Source organism: Ursus arctos, unplaced genomic scaffold (assembly GCF_023065955.2).
Source record: "Ursus arctos isolate Adak ecotype North America unplaced genomic scaffold, UrsArc2.0 scaffold_18, whole genome shotgun sequence".
Taxonomy (NCBI): domain Eukaryota; kingdom Metazoa; phylum Chordata; class Mammalia; order Carnivora; family Ursidae; genus Ursus; species Ursus arctos.
Genome location: NW_026622852.1, coordinates 26,514,292 through 26,533,742, shown reverse-complemented (window position 1 = coordinate 26,533,742; position 19,451 = coordinate 26,514,292). Strand labels below are relative to the sequence as shown.

General features: G+C 35.6%; 1 protein-coding gene across 14 annotated transcripts in view; it reads left to right on the top strand.

Moving 5' to 3' along the window:
• The window catches only part of RNF38 (ring finger protein 38), a 129,203-nt gene that overhangs the window by 98,106 nt on the left and 11,646 nt on the right, over window positions 1-19,451 (top strand). For 11 of the 14 annotated variants that reach the window (XM_057313595.1, XM_057313594.1, XM_057313593.1 and 8 more), the window contains 7 exons: window positions 698-891; window positions 3,797-3,868; window positions 6,850-7,063; window positions 13,975-14,142; window positions 15,341-15,511; window positions 17,817-17,978; window positions 18,510-18,616. In XM_057313595.1, the coding sequence (XP_057169578.1) occupies window positions 785-891; window positions 3,797-3,868; window positions 6,850-7,063; window positions 13,975-14,142; window positions 15,341-15,511; window positions 17,817-17,978; window positions 18,510-18,616 (1,001 nt within the window). In that variant the 5' untranslated portion in view covers window positions 698-784. The remainder of the gene's footprint in view (window positions 1-697; window positions 892-3,796; window positions 3,869-6,849; window positions 7,064-13,974; window positions 14,143-15,340; window positions 15,512-17,816; window positions 17,979-18,509; window positions 18,617-19,451) is intronic. The other 3 variants (XM_026506227.4, XM_026506225.4, XM_044386807.3) reach the window with 1 other exon arrangement.

Genomic DNA, 19,451 nt, shown 5'->3' with positions numbered 1-19,451 from the left:
GAGATCAGTTGACTGTTCCTTTCCTTTGTTTTTGTAAATGTTATTTTATCCCTATAAATTTTAAACAATAGGAATAAGAAGCAGAAGAGTGTTATTTAGAAATTACTTGAATTATACCCCCTCCTCAGTTGCTCTCTTAGATGAGAATTGATCCCTAAAAGAGTAACTTAACTGATGAGGTAGCATAGTGGAATTTCTCAATTGGGTTGGGATTTTAAAGAAATGGTCAATGGGAGCCTGGTGGCTCAGTCAGTTAAGCTTCTGACTCTTGATTTTGGCTCAGTTCATGGGATGGAGGCCGTGTTGGGCTCTCACTGGCAGGGAGTCTCTGCTTGAGGTTCTCTATTTCCCTCTCCCCCTGCCCCTAGCGTAAACGCTCTCTCTAGAATGAATGAATGTTTAAAAAATAAATGGTCAAGTTCTATACAGTTGCTTATCGCCTTATTGTGTGTTTATATGTTGATGAGTTTTATGATGATTTTGAAGAAACAGGTTTTACTTTCATTTGATAGTTACTTTGCATCTCCCTTCCCTTACCCAGAATCTTTATTCTTTAAAGATACTTAATTTGGGTTGACAGGATATTTTCCCCCTCCTTTACTCTTTAAGGTAAATATATTTAAACACCTGTGCATATATAGTATTGCAAAATCCTTAAAAGGTCTCATTAAGTTGATTGATTTTGTTGCATTGGCAGAGTGAAGATAGTCCGAGTCCCAAGAGACAGCGCCTCTCTCATTCAGTCTTTGATTATACATCAGCATCACCAGCTCCCTCACCACCAATGCGACCATGGGAGATGACATCAAATAGGCAGCCCCCTTCAGTTCGATCAAGCCAACATCACTTCTCAGGGGAACGATGCAACACACCTGCACGTAACAGAAGAAGGTTAGTTGATTACAATGTATTTCTTAAATTTTCTTCCATTGGTAGATTTATGAGATTTTTTTTTTAATGTCAGAAAGCATTTTTTTTCCTGTGGGCATTTTATAAACACATTAACACATATGCTCATACACTCACACATGAATTACAACATGACACATTGTTTAGACTCCCACACTAGAGCATGAGAGTTATAGAAGAAATTAAAAGAGGGTAAAGTGATTTACCTAAAGTCAACCCATGCCATTATATATGAATTCAGCTACTTTATGGTTTAAGGCTTTGTGTGGGTTAGCCTCCAGTTCTGATTACAGAAAAATGCATTTTATAGTTCAAAACTATAAGGAAATATGGAGACCCGAGAAATGAGCTACCTCTTTTTCACTGCGTTCCTTTATCTTCTCTATCCTTAAGGCAGTTGGGAGCTTAATTAGGTTTCTTGTAAAACTGTGGAGCCTGTGGTGTGAAAAACTGACTGAGGTTAACTTTAGTGCTCAGTCTTCTCTGTCATGGGATGTGGCCCCTGGCTTTCCTTCCCAGAGGAATATATTTCTTCTGAGCTTCTTCCTCTTCAGTTGTGGCCTGAGCCATACATTTCTACTTCAGGGAAATTGTGTATCCTTGGAGTGAGACAAGTGTTCGCATGTCCAGGATGTTGATAATCTAAGAAACATTGAAACTCTTGAGTTAGGAAGGTGTTATGGACTGAATGTTTGTGTTTCTTCAAAATTCATGTGTTGGAGCCCTAATTCCCAGTGTGGCTGTATGTGGAGATGGGGTCTCTAAGGAAGTAATTAAGGTTGAATGAAATCATAAGGGTGGGGCCCCCAATCCAATAGGATTGGTGTCCTTATAAGAAGAGACACCAGAGAACTCACTCTCTCTGGCATGTGAGGACACAGTGAAAAGATGGTTGTCTGCAAACTAGGAAGAGAGCTCTCACCAGAAACCCATCATGTTGACACCTTGATCTTGGACTTTTAGTCTCTAGAGCTGTGAGGAAATTAATTTTTGTTGTTTAAGCCACATAGTGTGTAGTATTTTGTTATGGCAACCCTGGAAAACTAATACTGAAGGGTCTTAAAACCACCAGTCTTGAAACGCCCTGGGTGGCTCAGTCGGTCAAGCGTCTGCCTTTGGCTCGGGTCATCATCCCAGCATCCTGGAATCAAGTCCCGCATTGGGCTTCTTGCTCACCGGGGGCCTGCTTCTCTCTCTGACAAATAAATAAATAAAATCTTTAAAAACAAATCAAAACCCCCCCATTCTTTGTTCCAAATGAGACAAAATAAACCTGTTCCTGAGTTATATTCTGTTGAGACACTAAGACTTTTACATTACTTGGTGCATTTTCCCCCAATTTTATGGGACTATTTAAGTTAAAATCATGTATGTCAACCCAGGTAAAATACTTTATAGCTGTTAAATATTATAGCATGAGACAATATGGTTGTTTCAGGGTTACAGTCTGAGCACCTGCTGTAATCTTGTCTATTGTTTTATGGTGAAATGCGTCATACGTTCAGAAGAACATGTGAAACAAGCGTAACACTTAAAAGGATAACACACAAGTATACCAACACCCAGGTTAAAATAGAACATTGTTAATATATCAAAAGCCCCTGTTCATCCTTCCTAGAGGATAAATCTTGTTCTGTGATTTGACATCATTCCCTTGTTAATGCTTTTTAATACCTAGGAATGTATTCTACAACAATATAATTTTAGGTTTTGCCAGTTTTACTTTCATTTAAATGTATTCTTCTTTGGCTTTGTTTATCAAACATTCTGTTTTTAATGTGGATAGCAGTAGTTCATTTATTTTTAGTTGGTATAATCTTACATTGTATTGATATACCATTATTTATCTATCTATTGAGTAATTGTTATGCTCAGTTTCTTACTATTATAAAGGATGTTATTAGGAACCTTTTATGTACATGTTTCCTGGTGTACATGTGGAAACATTTCACTAGTGTATAGGCTTAGGAGTACAAATGCTGGGTCATAGGAAAGGCTCTGGATCAGAGAGGGAATGTCATACGTGTCTATTTCCAGGTGGTAGTAGTAACTAGCTATGGGTTGTTAAATTGAAGAGAAGCATCATACTCTAAGCTCATGGAAACACAGAGGGGGGAGGGTAGGAGGAAGCACTTACCTAGAAAACCAGCTTATAGGCTCATTCTGCCCAGCAGTGTGTGTTATTCCTTACTCCATACTTTATTATAGGCTAGCTATAAGCTTAGCTGCCAGATTGCCTCCAAGCAGATACAGTATTCAACAGTAGTCTAACATAATTTCAGATACAAAGATGAGCACACAAAGTGAGAGAAGAACACTAAACTCAATAAAACAAAGAACTTAAACAGTTAATAGAACAGACAGAATTTTTAAGTGTAACATGAGAGAGATGCAAGAGGATATTGTATTCATAAAAGTCAACTAGAAACCTTACTAAGGAAAAAATTAGAACTCAGTAAATGTGCAGAAAAGCTGTCCTAGTTTCTGGACGATCAAGTGGAGAAATTTTCCCAGATGTAGTGTAAAAGGCAAAATAAAAAGTGTGGATAAAAAAGTTTAAATATAGAGACAGAGCCATCAGTTCTAAGTATGTATAATAATATTTTCAGATGGAGACAATTGAAGGGACCTTTTTAAAGAAAAAATGCAAAACCATTTCTCAGAATTTAAGAAAGACTGTTGAACAAGATTTTGGTGAACTTGCAGAACATAAACCAAGGATAATAAAAATTCACAAATATTCCAAGACAGAAACTTTAAGTTCTGCCAGCTGATTTATCACTTAAGTATAAAGCCAAAATATAAATACATTTCAAATATTAAGAGACGGAATTGAACAGCAAGAAATCCTCCCTGAAAGAATTAATAAAAGTTTTACTCTCTCCAGGAAGCAGAGGAATGAATGCAAGAACTACGATTCAGGACCATTGGTTAGCAAAGGAAATGAAAAAGACATACAGTTAAGTCTGAATAAAGGTCTGTTGTTTAAAAAAGAAAAAGAAATACGGAGATCTGCCCATGAGATGGGGACAGAGCAGGGAGAAGAGTATATAAGTTTAATTTCTACGCGCCAGGAATGTTGAGTAAATCTAGATGTTTTAGAAAAGTGGAAGTATATATTTAAAAATTAAGGGTAATCACTAGGAGAATAGAAATAAGGAATGTGTAACTTCTACACAAAAACACACAACATGTGTAAAAAACTCAATCCAACAAAAGGCGGGTAAGAGGACAGAACAGCTTTGTGGCAAATGATACGCCAAAAATAAAATGACAAGATACAATAAAGTCAACTGAACGAAATATTTGTATTTTATCATTATTTCTTATTTCTAGATTTTTCAGCTATTCTGCTTTCTAAATGTTGTCGCAAAGGCACATGTAACATTTAATGAGAGGCCGTATAATAAAGATAAAGAGACCAAATAATAGACTTGAATGTCAACATGAGGACTTGGATCTTAATTTGTGTTTCGTTGGAGTGCTGCTGAAATTATTTTTGAGTAGGAAAATGAGAACAAGTGGCAACAAAGAGAATAAAAAATAATAAAGGGGCCCTTGAAGTTTATGTATAGGTTGAGTAGATTTTCAGGAGATGAATGATCTGAGCACATGTACTCTATTTTGATTTTAAGGTACATATTTTCCCACATCTCAGCGTCTGTTAAGGACTTAGAATTGATAGTATGTCATAGTTTAATTGGCAACCTTTTTTTTTTTTTAACATAAAATAGTCCTTTATCTTATATATTTTTAAGATTTAATTTTGAGTAACCTCTGCAGCCTACTTGAACTCACAACCCTGAGATTAAGAGTCCCATGCTCCACCCACTGAGCCAGCCAGCTGCCCCATAAAACAGTCCTTTAAAATGTCTGTACAGCTACAGGAGCACCTGGGTGGCTCTGTCGGTTAAGTGCCCGACTCTCGATTTCATGCTCAGGTCCTGAACCTCAGGGTCATGAGATGGAGCCCTGCATCAGGTTCTGTGCCAGGCGTGGAGCCTGCTTAAGATTCTCTCTTTCTCCTTCTCCCTCTGCTCCTCCCCAAACCTCCTTAAAACAAATAATAAAAAGGAGATATGACAACTATACGCAATAATGGGATCCTGTATTGGATTTTCAGCAGTGAGGGGACTTTGGTGGAAAAACTAGTGAAATCTGAAATATGCTCTGGTTTAATTAGTAGTATAATACCAAGGTTTATTAATTTTAGTAATTTTTCTATGCTTATGGAAGATACTAGCATGAAAGCTGGGCAAAGGGTATGCAAAAAACTATACTAAAATTATCTCAAAACATTTAAAAAGTGAGTTCTAGGGTGGATGGCATCTTAAATTCAATGAAATACAGCATGTAGATTTTGAAGCAAAGATATGTAAATTTTGCAAAAAGAGACATATTAAAATAAAGTTAGAGGAGGCAGTTAATGGAACAAGAAGCAGGGGAATGGTATCAAGAGTACTATAGAAGAGTTAGTGTCATGAAGGAATGTCCTTGTTCTCCTTAAGATTGGGCAGTTGGGAGTGAGAAGAAGCAAATTTAGAGGTAGAGAGGTGACCTGATCTCAGTAAAGATTGCTGAAGGGGCTGTGGGTGCAGCTGTGTCTCGAAGGGGGCTGTTTGGCCTCTTTTGCCTAAGAGTAAGTTTTATTTATTTATTTATTTGTTTATTTTAAAGATTTTATTAATTTGAGAGAGCGCGTGAGAGGGTACAAGCAGTGGAGAGGGAGAGGCAGCTTGCCCATCGAGCAGGGATCTGATGCAGTCCTCAATCCCAGGACTCTGGGATCATGACCTGAGCCAAAGGCAGCCACTTAACCTACTGAGCCACCCAGGCGCCCCTATAGAGTACGTTTTGATGAGTCTGCTTTTTTAAATTGCGTTGGTGCTAAGTCATTGTAAAAAGCAGTGGAGATGAATCGTGGAATTGTAGAGAAGTAGAAAATAGAGATTTCACCGTAACAGCTTGACAAAGTTCGTGTTAAACTATATAGATGACTATGACTGTTGTAGGGGGAGTAAAAGTAGTTTCCTTCATAACTTCATGCTTAAAAATTGTGTATATTACAGGAATATTTATGCTGATGCTATCTCAGTCATTTTCATTTTCAGCATTTACTGAGTTACTATTATATTTGCAATTGTCCACAGATGTTCTATTTTCTACTTGAATTTTGAAAAAAATCTCATTTTGAATATGTAGGAACTCTTTTTCACCTCGATTTCTTTTTTTTAAATTGAAGTATAGTTGGCACAGTGTTTCAGGTGTACAGTGTAATGATTTGACAGGTCTGTATGTTTTGCTCTGCTCATCACAAGTTTAACTACCATCTATCACCATACAATGCTATTATAATGCCATTGACTATATTCCCTATGCTGTACCTTTCATCCCCGTGACTTATCCATTCCATAATTGGAAGCCTCTACTTCTCACTCCCCCTTCACTCATTTTGCTCCCCCTACCCCACTCCCCTCTGGCAACTACCAGTTTGAGGAACTAAGTCTTTCTGTATATCTTAGCTAGATAGATAAAACATGAAGTGCCCATTAGGCATATATGGAAGATTGGCAAGATATATGCAGATTAAAATTCGTGTGTTTACAAGATAAAGGGAGCAAAATAATGGGTTAAGCCATGTGAAATTGCTGATATTTGACTACTTTGCCTTTACAAAGGGCAGTTACATAGTTAAACAAAAAAAGACCAGTAGTGAGCTATTGATTTCTAATATTTGCAGAGCTGAGTACCAATTTTGTTATTTTTTTAAAAAAAACATGTTTATGTTTTTAGAGCTGATGGGGAACCACAGTAGTTATTTAATACTCAAGCTTTTGCCTTAGCATAAACTGATGTATTACAAAGAGAGACAATACTTAGAATCCTTATAGATCACAACAGTAACTATTACGACTTTTTTTGACATTTGCTGTATTACAGTCCTCCTGTCAGGCGCCAGAGAGGAAGAAGGGATCGTCTGTCTCGACATAATTCCATTAGTCAAGATGAAAACTATCACCATCTCCCTTATGCACAGCAGCAAGCAATAGAGGAACCTCGAGCCTTCCACCCTCCGAATGTATCTCCCCGTCTGTTACACCCTGCTGCTCATCCACCCCAGCAAAATGCAGTAATGGTTGACATACATGATCAGGTATAGTTACAGAGTGGCCAGAAAATACAGATGCTAAAAATTGGTGGCAGTTTACTGAGGTTGTGTGTTTTTTGTTGTAAATGTCTTTTAATTTTACCTAAAAGGAAATAATTTTCCCCAAACTGAAGCTGTTTTAGATAAGTTGTTCTTCTTAATTTAAATTCTGCATAGCTTAGAAGAAAGTTGAACTTTAAAAAAATTTGGAGCAAGGTTATGAAAGCTCAGATTCTGATTTCATGTATTGGTTGGAAATCACTGATAACAAAATTAACAGGAGAGAACAGACAGCTGGTAGTTTGAATACACATTTCTGTTTCCCTCTCCCTTCCAGTTTCTTCTGGATAATTCAATAGGCAAGACAGTTGGGTGCATCTTTGCTGATAGGTTTCCATGAGTCTCCAAAGGGATGTCAGGTAGAAGGCTTCATTTCCCTTTGTTCCTGCCAGGAACTGAGGGACTAGTCGAGGAAAGAGGGCTTGTCAGTCTTCAGAGCCTGAGAGTAAAGACCAGAATTGTTTGGATTTCTGTGGAGTTTCTGAAGTCAAAGAAGCCACAAATCTAGATATATCTGAAAAAGTTGCTGAATTTTAAGGATAAGGAAAAAGTCAAGTTTGTAGACAGAAATTAACAAAGGAAAGACACTCAGACTAGTATTAATTTTTTCATCTGCACTAGATGATAGGAAGTCATGAAAACACTATATATTGACAATTAAAAGAAAATATGTCTCCCAGGCACCATCTTCTGTCAGACGTGTTAATGAAACACTAAAAAAAAAAAAAAAGATCACGCAGTAAGAAGTTCTAAAAAGAAAAAATTTTTCTAGACCACATTCTTTGTGGTCATAAGCTGATAAAACTATAAATCATAAGTTTAAAAATGATTTTTAAAATGACACTGAAATACTTGAGGCAAGATTGTAATTAAGGGAAATTAAAGGAAAAATCATCAAAGTCAATGAGATAATGCCTAAAGCTGTTTTCTGAGAAAATTTTATAAACCTTCATTATTTATTTTAAAAACTGAAAATAAATAAACTAATTGCTTGAATAATTAGGGGGGAAAATTGCAGAGTAAACCAAAAGGAATTGAGAAGAATAAATTACCAGGAAACACAACTAAAATTAATAATGTGGAAATCTATTTTTTTAAAAAAAAGTAGCGCAAAACCCAATCCTGGTGCTTTGAAAAATTGATAAGAATAACAAGCACCTTGTGAGCTTGGTTAAGGTGAAAAGAACAAGTATATAAAAGAAGTAGGGATAATAAAAAACACCTGTTTCCTATGGGATGTTGGGAGAATTAAGAGTTGATTCATTTTGAGCACTTAAACTAGTACATATGGTAAGCACTCAATTATTATTTTGTTACTAGCTATTATAATGAAATTCTGTGTGTAACTTGGGGGGACAGAAAGAAAATGTGAAGTTCCAAAAATTAACCCAACAATAATAGAAAAATTTGAATTACCACGTTAAGTGTAAAAGCTACCATTGAAGAGGCACAGTGATCAGATGGCTTCACAGATAATTTTTCCAGTCTGTAAGGAACTCTCATGTAATAATATACAAATGATTTCAGGCTTTTCTTAAGACCAGTTTTCTAATTATTTTATGAAACCCATGTAGTTTTAATATCAAAAGTAAATATAAAGATAGTAATCCCCAAAGAACAATAGAAAACAACTCAAATACAAAGGAAGATGTTCTAAATAGATGTTAGACATACAGTCTAGCCGTGTATCAAAAAGAATAACCTATGAATAAATAAGGTTTATTCCAAGTAAGAGGGTAACTTAATATGAAAATATTCATATTACATCAACAAATAATAGGAGAAAATGATAATGATTTTATCAGAATATGTTGAAGTCAGTTGAAATTTAATAAAAACTCTAATAAGAACAAAAAGGAAATTACTTAAATATAATAAGTAAAATTAGCAGCAAGTATCCTGATTGGCCAGAGATGAATCAGCAACTAGAGATGTTTGCTCTGTCCATTTTTATTTAATGTTATATTGGAAGTTCTACCAAATGGAATAAGGTAATGTAGTTATAGGTATAAAACATTGAAAGAAATAATTGTATTTTTCTCCTCACTATATAACTGTAGAAGAAAACACAAGAAACTCTATTTTTAAAAGAATTTGATCTGGTGCCCAAATGCAAATTAAATGTGTAGACTAATCTGTAACTTACATCGATCATTTGATGAATAGATACAATATGGTATATCCGTACAATGAAATAATTCACTAAAAAGTGTAGTGAAGTACTGATTCATGCTAGGCTACATGGATTAAACTTGAAAACATGGTAAGTAAAGAAAGCTAGTTACAGAAGGCCACATTTATATGAAATGTCTAGAATAGGTTAATCTGTAGAAATGGAAATGAATTGTTTCCAATATTGTCATGGAGGATAAGTGAGGACAGAAGGCAAGTAAAAGAGTTTAAGAATAAGAAAAGAACAAATAACACCAGCAGTATTTGCAGATGAAAAGATCATATGCATAGAAAAGCCCAAAGCATCTTAGATAAGCTATTAGAATTAAGAATTGAACAGATTGATTGGTTACAAAAACACCTATCAACAGTCAGTTGTATTTTTCTATACCAGAATCAAACATAATAAAAAAAATTTTTTTAAAGATATATTTACACTAAACAACCCAGATTTTTTCAACAGGTAAGCTGTGGCAGTGAGGGTGAGGAGGGGAGATGCAAGTGGCAGTTATAAACTTAGAGATCTTCCAATTAATTGCAAATATGTGAACCATTTTTGGATTCTGATTGAAAATTTGATATTGATGACGCAGTAGGAATTTTGAACAGAATATTATTTTTAAGGATCTTTTTCTTAAGGAAGGTTGGTAATGCTATCATGGTTGTGTTTGTGTCTTCCAGAAATACATACTAAAATATTTATTAAAGGTTGGGTTCCTAGGATTTGCTTCAGCAAAAAACAGGAAAGGGAGAAGTTGATGGAAATGGATTGGCTATGGTTTTGGAGGCTATATGTGATGCATATGGGGACTCATTATACTACTGTTTAACATGTTTGAAATTCTCTATAATAGTCAAATAAATATTGAAAAACCAAAATAATATGAAGTTATGAAGCAATCTTAATAAAAGATGCTCAAGATTTCTTTGTAGAAGATTATAAAACTTTGTTAAGGCAGATTAAAGAAAACCTATCTAAATGCTGAAGGTTTGGCTTTAAACCTTTTTGTCCAAACTGCCCGTTGTCAAAACTGATATTCGGAATATGTAGAGATAGCATAATCTCAAGTAAATTTCCAGAAAGTTTTTGGTGTAACTTGAAAAGCTGATTCTGTTATTTCTGTTGCATTTTATAAAGGACTTGGAATTATGTTGGAGTGGGGAAAAGCAGGCTACTGCTGGCTGTTTCTGTAGAGTTTTATTGGAATGCAGCTATGCTTGTTTATTATCTGTGGGTGCCTTATGCAGAGATCAAGATGCCCACAAGCGTAAATACTTACTTTCCCACTGTTTAAGATAGTTGGCCAACTGGCACTCTGGTCTAGTTGCTAAGACCAAGTGGTTCTCAGAGTATGTCCTAGATCATCTGGCCAGCAGTAGCAGCATCACCAACACATTTGTTTTAGAAATGCAGATTCTCAGCTATATACTAGACTTTCTGAATCAGAAACTCTGGATGCGGACCAAGCAACCTGTTTTAACGCAGGTGATTCTAATGCCAGAATAATTATGCTAATGAAATAGAACATAAAGCCCAGAAATAAACCCACACATTTATGAATACTTTTAATGACATATGGCTTCAGATGAGTTGGAAGAAGATAGAGTTTTTAATAAATGATGCTGGGACAATTGGGTATCCAAATGAAAACATGAAACTGGATCCTTTATCTCATAGCGTTCACAAAAATCAATTCCAGGTAGATTAAAGATGTAAATGTTAATGGCAAAACTGTTAAGCTTTTAAGAAAGTCTTGTAGCAATAGCTTCATGACCTTAAAGTAGGGAAGGCTTTCTTAAGTAAAATATGGGAAAAGCACTAGCCATACAGAGAACTGTTGATAAATTAAACTTAAAGAACTGTGTTCATTGTCAGAAATAGACTTAAACATCTATTGGTCACTTAATTTCTGGCAGAGGTGCTTAAAGGAATTCAAGGAAGGAAAGGAAGGTCTTTTAGTAATGTTATGGTGACAACTGGATAACCATGCACATAAATTGGAACCTTGACTCCTACTTGATATCAGTCTCAAAGTTGGGTTCTAGATCTAAATGTGTAAGGTAAAAAATAAGTAAATAGATAAAAGAGATTGTCTACATAAGGTCGGCAAAAATTTCTTAAACAGGATATATAGATAAGCACTTAATAGAACACCAGCATAGTAGATTTCATTAAAATAAAAAAAATTTCTGCTCATCCAAAGACAGTATTTTAAAAGTGAAAAAGCAAGCCACTCCTTAGAAGAAAGTATTAGTATTATTTCAGGGAAAAGACAGAGCGGGAACAGAAAAATTCAGTAAATATTTCCATGAAAATCAGGTTATGAGTGCCTCTGAACATCATCTTTGAAGGTTCTTTATCACTAAAGCAAAAACGCAAGAAAAGTAAATTGTGTTGAATCTTAGCAGATACGGTTGTATACATACGTAGGAAAGAGATTTTTTAAAAATCTAGAATTGAGTTGGATAAGATTGTTAGATTCAAGATACATAAATAAAAATCTAACTTCTCATAGCACTAACCGGTTTGATATGGAAATAGAGAAAAACAACCTATTGACAATATAATAAAACCTACAAACTTACAGAAGAGCTTTGAGGAATAAATTATATAAGAGCAATATAAGATCTTTATGAAGAAAAGTAATGTCTTGAAGGACAGTACTATAGTATTGAACATGTGGCATAATATTCCAGTGAAAAGCCTTAATATAAAATTTCGTGTCCTTTGTAAAATAACATAACCTTTAGTATAGTTAGATTAATAAAAATCAAGACACTAGTGGGTTTTGAAAGGGGATAAAATTTGAGTTTATTTACATAAGAATAAGTGTGTGAAAATGGCCAAAGAATAAGATGAAAAGAAAGTGTGGCAATAAGAAGAACTTGTCTTTCTAGATACTAATTTCTGGTAAGATAACTAACTATAAAGCAACGTGAATTTGGCACAGAATATAAGTGGGAGGTTATTGAGTGGGAAAAGATGCTATTTCCGTTTAGAGCGAAAAAGGGTGTCCTAATAAATGGAACAAGTATTGCAAGAAAACATTAGGACCCTACTTCACACTATAAACAAAAGTAGATTTTAGTTGGAATATAAGTTAAATGTAAAAAATAAAAGGATTAGAAAGTTTAGGAATATATATGTATATCCTCATCAATAAAGGGAACTATAAATTTATATTCAAAAAATAAAATTCATGGGGGCTCCTGGGTGGCTCAGTCGTTAAGCATCTGCCTTTGGCTCAGGGCGTGATCCTAAGGTCCTGGAATTGAGCCCCACATCGGGCTCTCTGCTCCACTGGGAGCCTGCTTCTTCCTCTCCCACTCCCCCTGTTTGTGTTCCCTCTCTCACTGGCTGTGTCTCTCTGTCAAATAAATAAATAAATAAAATATTTAAAAAATAAATAAAATTCATGAAAGATGGAATTTACTATTAAAAGGTTAATCAAAAGATAAAAGATAGACTGGAAAAATAGCTTTGTTAGACATGACAAGCAGATTTGTATCTCTAATTAAAAATAAATTCTAAATGAAGGTGACAGAAAACCTGATAGAAAATGGTCAGTGAGCAAAGGATAGTTTACAGAACAGGAACTTGTTAATAAACCTATTACAAGATATTTAGCTGCTCTAATCAGGGAAATGCAAATTTAAAGCAAGCATGTTAATACTGTTTTGTTTTTTTTTTCCCATTCTTCAGGTAGGTAAGCACAGTTGTGATAACAAGTACGTCTACTTTGAGTGGAGGTGCTAGGAAATGGGCCCTATTGTTACTATTAGGATTGTGGCTTACTCAGCCTTTTGCAAAAATGTAAAATTCACCCTTTTACCCAGAATTCCTCTGGAATAAGTGAAACTTCTAGTATGTAAGGATATATTCAGTGATATTTTTTTTACAATTGTGTTTGCATTGGCGAAAGAGTGAAAACAACATGAATAGCCCATTAGTATATTAGTGATAGGACTGTGTTAAATGGAATGTACTTGAAATATTTGGCTGGTATCAAAAAGAATGAATTGACTTTAACTCCCTTGAAGAGATATCTACAATACGAATTGAAGAAAGTTATTTGCAAGGTAATATCTCATTTATGCTAAGGAAAAAAAAACATGACAACAATTTGTGGGTAATCTGTTTGTATATATTCGTATGCTCCTGGAGAAAGATGTTGAAGGGTTATATGTTATTAACATTGTTTGGCTCAGGTAGGATAGGACTCAGACTGGCCAAGAGAGAAGGAAATTATTTAACTTTTTAAATTCTACTTTACATTATTTTACAAGTTAGATTTAAATTAAAAAAAAAAAAAAAAACTTCCTGTTGGATATATCTAGGTATTAGAAGATACAGCTTTCCTGTTTCCAAGTTTCCTCAGAAGAGTTTTCTCTATAAAGCAGACTAGAAGAGTTAATACAACAGTTCATTTTTTCCTGGACATTTCAAGTCTTTTTGAGGGTCAAGTTGAGTTTCAGTTCTGTGGGTTTCGTATACTATTCTTGAAACAGTCAGCTGTCCTATACAAAGACAAAGAATATTCTGGTCGAAACTGTTGGAGAAGTACGTTGTGAAACTTGTGCAGCTGAGAGGGGAATCAATAAAGGCCCAGATTTTAATTTTTAATAGTTGATTTTTTTTATTCAAACAGCTGAAGTTCTAAGGTTCTGTTTTTCTTTCCTAATAGCTCCATCAGGGCACTGTCCCTGTTTCTTACACAGTAACAACAGTGGCACCACATGGGATCCCACTCTGCACAGGCCAGCACATCCCTGCTTGCAGTACACAGCAGGTCCCAGGATGCTCTGTGGTTTTCAGTGGACAGCACCTCCCTGTCTGTAGTGTGCCTCCTCCAGTAAGTCTGCAGACCCCGTAGAATGGCTAAGTGTGTTCTATAAGCAAACAGAATTGGAAGAGACTGCTCTTTGTAAAAAGCTTTTCACTTTCAAGTAAAAAAGGCAATTTTAGTGTAACAGGAATCTCAAAGCATACTTAGAATAACAGTTTAATAAAATTAGCTTTAAAACTTGGTATATTTTCAAATTAAATTATACATATTTGAATATTCTGAAGACAAAGCATGTATCAGCACTTTATAATTAAACCCTGATAAAGGTTGGGTTTAGGGTACTAACATAGGAAATTGAACTAGTTAATAAGTTGGTCTCAGAGGCTTCAGTGATCAAAAGTAATAGTCTCAGCACTTAGTGGATTTTAAGAGGCACTTTGAGTGCTTGGTCTTACTTATTGCTCACTGAGGAAGCCTGTGGTAAAAATTTTCTAGATGATGAAATTGAAAATGACTTGCTTAATGTCACAGAGACAGTTAGTATGAGAGAGCAGTGATTCACACCCACTTCTTTCTGCTTCTTAAGTTTATGTTTTATCCTTTACTCTACCAACCCCCGGTCCAACTTCCTTATTTCACAGATGAGGTCGCTGAAATCCAGAGAATTTAAATGACTTGTCTAAGGTCTTCAAAGTAAAGCACTTTGCTCAAACTAAATATAATCCTAATATCCTTATTTTGAATGTGAGATTAAAAGGAACACACAGATACCAACACTAGTTTAATTTATTAATTTATCCCAACCTTGGTTTCTCAGTAATGGATTATGGAATCCGTGTGCTAAATAGCAGACTAAAATATTGAGAGAAATAACATAAGGCACTTAGTTGTGAGTTGGGCTCTTAATAAATATCAGAATTCTATAAAAAAGAAAATTTCTGTAAGATTGAGAAGGAGGGGTTCTTAGAAAGGAAAGCAGTAATGTCTGCTTCTTCAGTCAAGTAGAAGGAGCTTCCTCTTCTATGCCGCACACTTCACCCCATTTCTTAGGTGTCAAAGTAAAGAAGTTACTAGTTACCAATATTTTACTGATAGATGCAAAAACACACTACTATTTCATTGTTAATGTAGGTTAAGACATTTTGGTGTGATTTTTGAGGGGGCTATGGCAATGACATTTTAATCTCAATGTATAGATTTTTAAAAAAATTAGTAGTAGTAGTAATATATTGATACATTAAACAAATAACAATTTCTTTTACAGATGCTTCAAGCATGTTCAGTTCAGCACTTACCAGTACCATATGCTGCGTTCCCGCCCCTTATTTCTAGTGACCCATTCCTTTTACATCCTCCTCACCTTTCTCCCCATCATCCTCCTCATTTGCCACCACCAGGCCAGTTTGTCCCTTTCCAAACACAGCAATCAAGATCGGTAGGTATTTACTCTTACTTCTTTAATTTTTAGAGAATGTGTAGACCTAAGAGGCAGATTAATAGATATAATTTGTTACCATTTAAAAACTATAATTGAGGCATTCTTTTGGTTCTTAAAAGAATTAGGGAATTCACAGACATACAAATTAATATAAACATCTTTACCTAAAATTATCTTGGTTGCTTAAATTTTTCTAGTTTTTTTATATGTCTCTTGTATAATTTAAATTTGTTCCTTCATATCTGTAATCCTTCAGGAAGTAAATCTGAAGAAAAATTCAGTTCTGTTTTTTTCCGTTTAGGTATTTCTAAAGTGGTGGAAAATGAAAGTTGATACAGTTGTTTATACTGGCTATAATAATTACATTCATTTAGTAGAGTTAATTTCTGAGCCTCAAGTGGTTTTTTCCTTTGTTTTCTGGGGTTTTTTGAAGTCCTGTTTTTCTATAGTCTGATGAAAAGATGAGATCATCTATTAACATAGTTAATTCAGTCTTGGGACTGGAATTTAGCTGAGAGGCATTTTCTTTTGGGGGTTTGGAGGGTGCATAAGCACTGTAGAAGTGGAAGGGAAGGCACAGAAGGAGGCCCAGATGTTTTTTGGACAGGCCAAGTTAAACATCTGAACTATCAGGCATTCAGGGAGAACAGGAAAGAGAACATACGGAATGGTCAGGGGAGGAGATTTCAGTTCTGCGAAGGGAACTTGACCCATGTATTCTAGCAGAGCCTAATCATCCTTTACCGAGGATTTATGCACCATGCTGGGTTTCAGATGAAGGTGAGCTTAGCCTGGCTGCTCTCCTGACAAGTATAGAAGCCAATTAGGACAGAAATTTGGCTAATTCAAAAAGTCATAACTACTTCTACAAGAAAATCTTCTATTCGAATCAGGGCAGGATTGATGCCAGGATGTTCTTTAGCTTCCAATATCTGAGAAGTTAAGGTTAGAACAAAATTTTGCCATCACTTATATTTGAGTTTGGAATCCTTCAAAGGTCGGTCACATAGCCAAATCAGAACTTAGGTTCACTTGTGTTGTCATAGTGTCAGCAGTTGGGGTTTCTCTTAAGCATATATAAGCTCCCATACTACAGTGGAATTTTGTTTGGATAGTGAACAGTGTGTTGATATTGTCTAACTGCAGGAGGAAGTCAGACTAACATTTAAGAATACATGTTCCTAAGAGAATCAGAGACACAGAAATATGTACATAAATGTTCATAGCAGCGTTATTCCTAACAGAAAAGTGGAAAGAGTTCAAATGTCCATGAACTGATGCAGTGAATAATTTTTCAACTATAAAAAGGAATGAAATACTGGTGCACAAACTACAAGATGGATGAGCCTTGAAAATATTATGCTAAGTGACAGAAGCCAGATACAAATGATACATACATATGAAATGTCCAGAATAGGCAGATCTGTAGAAATGGAAGGTAGATTGGCGATGGTCCAGGGCTTGGTGAGGACTGGAAAAATGTAGTGATGGACTGCTAACGGGCACAGGTTTGGGGGGGGGGGGGGAATGAAAGTACTCTGGAATTAGGTAGTGGTGATGGTTGTACAACTTCTGTGAATCTACTAAAATCTATTGAATTATACCCCTTAGCAGGGTGATATTTTTATAGAATGTGAGTTGTATCTCAGTAAAGCTATTGTCAAGAAGAAACATGCTGTGTGCTTTGCTTTTGTACATTGTCTGAGTGTTCATAGCATGCTTTTGAAGTAGGCACTGAACCTATCAGTCCTCTAAATAATATTGAGATTCATGTTAAGTTATTTATATAAAAGTCACATGGCTGATTAGTGACAACAGCAAGAGTCTGTCTGATGCTGAAGCCCATAAGCTTTCTAATACAGCATCATGCCTACTCTGTTTTATCCCATTTAGCCCTGGTTCTTATTTATAAATATACACATGCTCAATTTCATATGTTAAAGATTAAATGTCTGAAAATTTTATGAGTAGGTCAGTGTATCATGACTAATAAGAATTTTGACTTTAATTACTTACTCTGTCTCCTTTTTAAGAGAAATTTCAAATAGTGAAATGTGTCTTTGGATAGTGGAAATGTTTTAATGACATGTTTCAGAGATTTCCTTATTGAAATCCAATAAAAAATAGGAAGATTTTACTGTAGTCTCTATGTCCACATGTATAAATTTAGATGGGTGTAAACATCAAGGAATACATGACCTTAAAGGTTTTGGGGGGGAGTTAATTTTTATTATTATAAAACATAATCTATCTAAACACTGGTAGTATATTAATGTATTAGTTCGCTTTTTTCCTCCCTCAGCCTCTGCAAAGGATAGAAAATGAAGTGGAACTCTTAGGAGAACATCTTCCAGTAGGAGGTTTTACTTACCCTCCATCGGCCCATCCCCCAACATTACCTCCATCAGCTCCATTGCAGTTCCTGACCCATGATCCTTTGCATCAGGAGGTGTCCTTTGGAGTAGTAAGTTTTCATTCATGGTTATTAATCTATTACTCGCTGTGATAACTTGTTTTGAGTTCTGTGTCTATATAACTCTACATATTTAGAATTTTAAGTGTATTCTTGAAAACATTTGGTTGGAACATTGTATTTAAAAATACACCTAAGTGTATTTGCTTTTTTAAAAAAGATTTTATTTATTTCTAGAGAGAAGGGTGGGGGAGCAGAGAGGAGAGGGACAAGCATACTCCACGCTAAGCTTGGAGCCCAATGCGGGACTTGATCCCACCACCCTGAATTCGTGACCCAAGCCAAAATCAAGAGTGGGCACCCAACCGACTAAGCTACCCGGGTGCTCTAACCACTAAAAAATACACCTAAGTGTATGTTTTAAATTAGCTATTGTATCTACGCTAACATCTAATAAATACCAGATGTTACTTACATAGTAAGGAATTTTGTAGGTTTTTTAAGGAAGAGAAACTATTCGACGGAATAAATAGTTACAAAGGTGGAATGATCTTAAATTGTTTTAATGTTTTTCCCCTACAGCCGTATCCTCCATTTATGCCTCGGAGGCTCACAGGACGTAGTAGATATCGATCCCAGCAGCCAATACCACCTCCCCCTTATCATCCCAGCTTACTACCATATGTGTTGTAAGTTCTGTTTTTCTCATTTTAGTGAATTCTGAATTTTGATACCCTTGACATTCTCTTTCTTTTATGAATATCTTCTATGTGATATATGATTTAGGGTGTGTTAGAGATTTGTTTTTATTTAATGTTAAAGGGTTGGGCTGGGGAACCATGTAAGGGTGAAATAAAGAGAAGAGCTAAGAACAAGGGAGAAGTGGTAGAGGAAGAAATTTGTGAGTGAGAAAATAGGTCAAAAGGTTAAAAAATAAAAGGTAGAAAAGTTCACAATTTTTGGCTCTCTGAACAGCTGTGATCACTAACCATCTTTGAATATCCAGCTTTGTTTTTTTAAGATTTTACAATTTATTTGAGAGAGAGAGTGCGCGTGTCCATGCAGCGGGGAGGGGCAGAGGGAGAGGGAGAAGCAGACTCCCTACTGATCAGGGAGCCCAGTGTGGGGCTCGACGTGGGGCTTGACGTGGGGCTTGATCCCAGGACCGTGGGGTCATGACCTGAGCCGAAGGCAGATGCTTCACTGACAGCCACCCAGGTGCCCCAAATATCCAGCTTTTGATTTTGCTGCTTTTCTCAAGGAAAGAGGGACAGATAAGTTAATTCTGTGCCTTAGAAGTACTGTTAGGATTAAGTTTGTAACAAATGCCCAAGGGTTACACATCATAGTTTTTAATTTCTCTCGTGTAATGAAGTTCAGAAGTAGGCGATTCAGGGATTGTTAGCCCTATAATTAAGGAATGGTTTTACCATGTTCACAATTTTATGGCTTTCTCTACATGATTGAAGATGGCTCCTCAGGTTCTAGCCATTATATCTACATTCCAACTAGCAAAAATGAAAA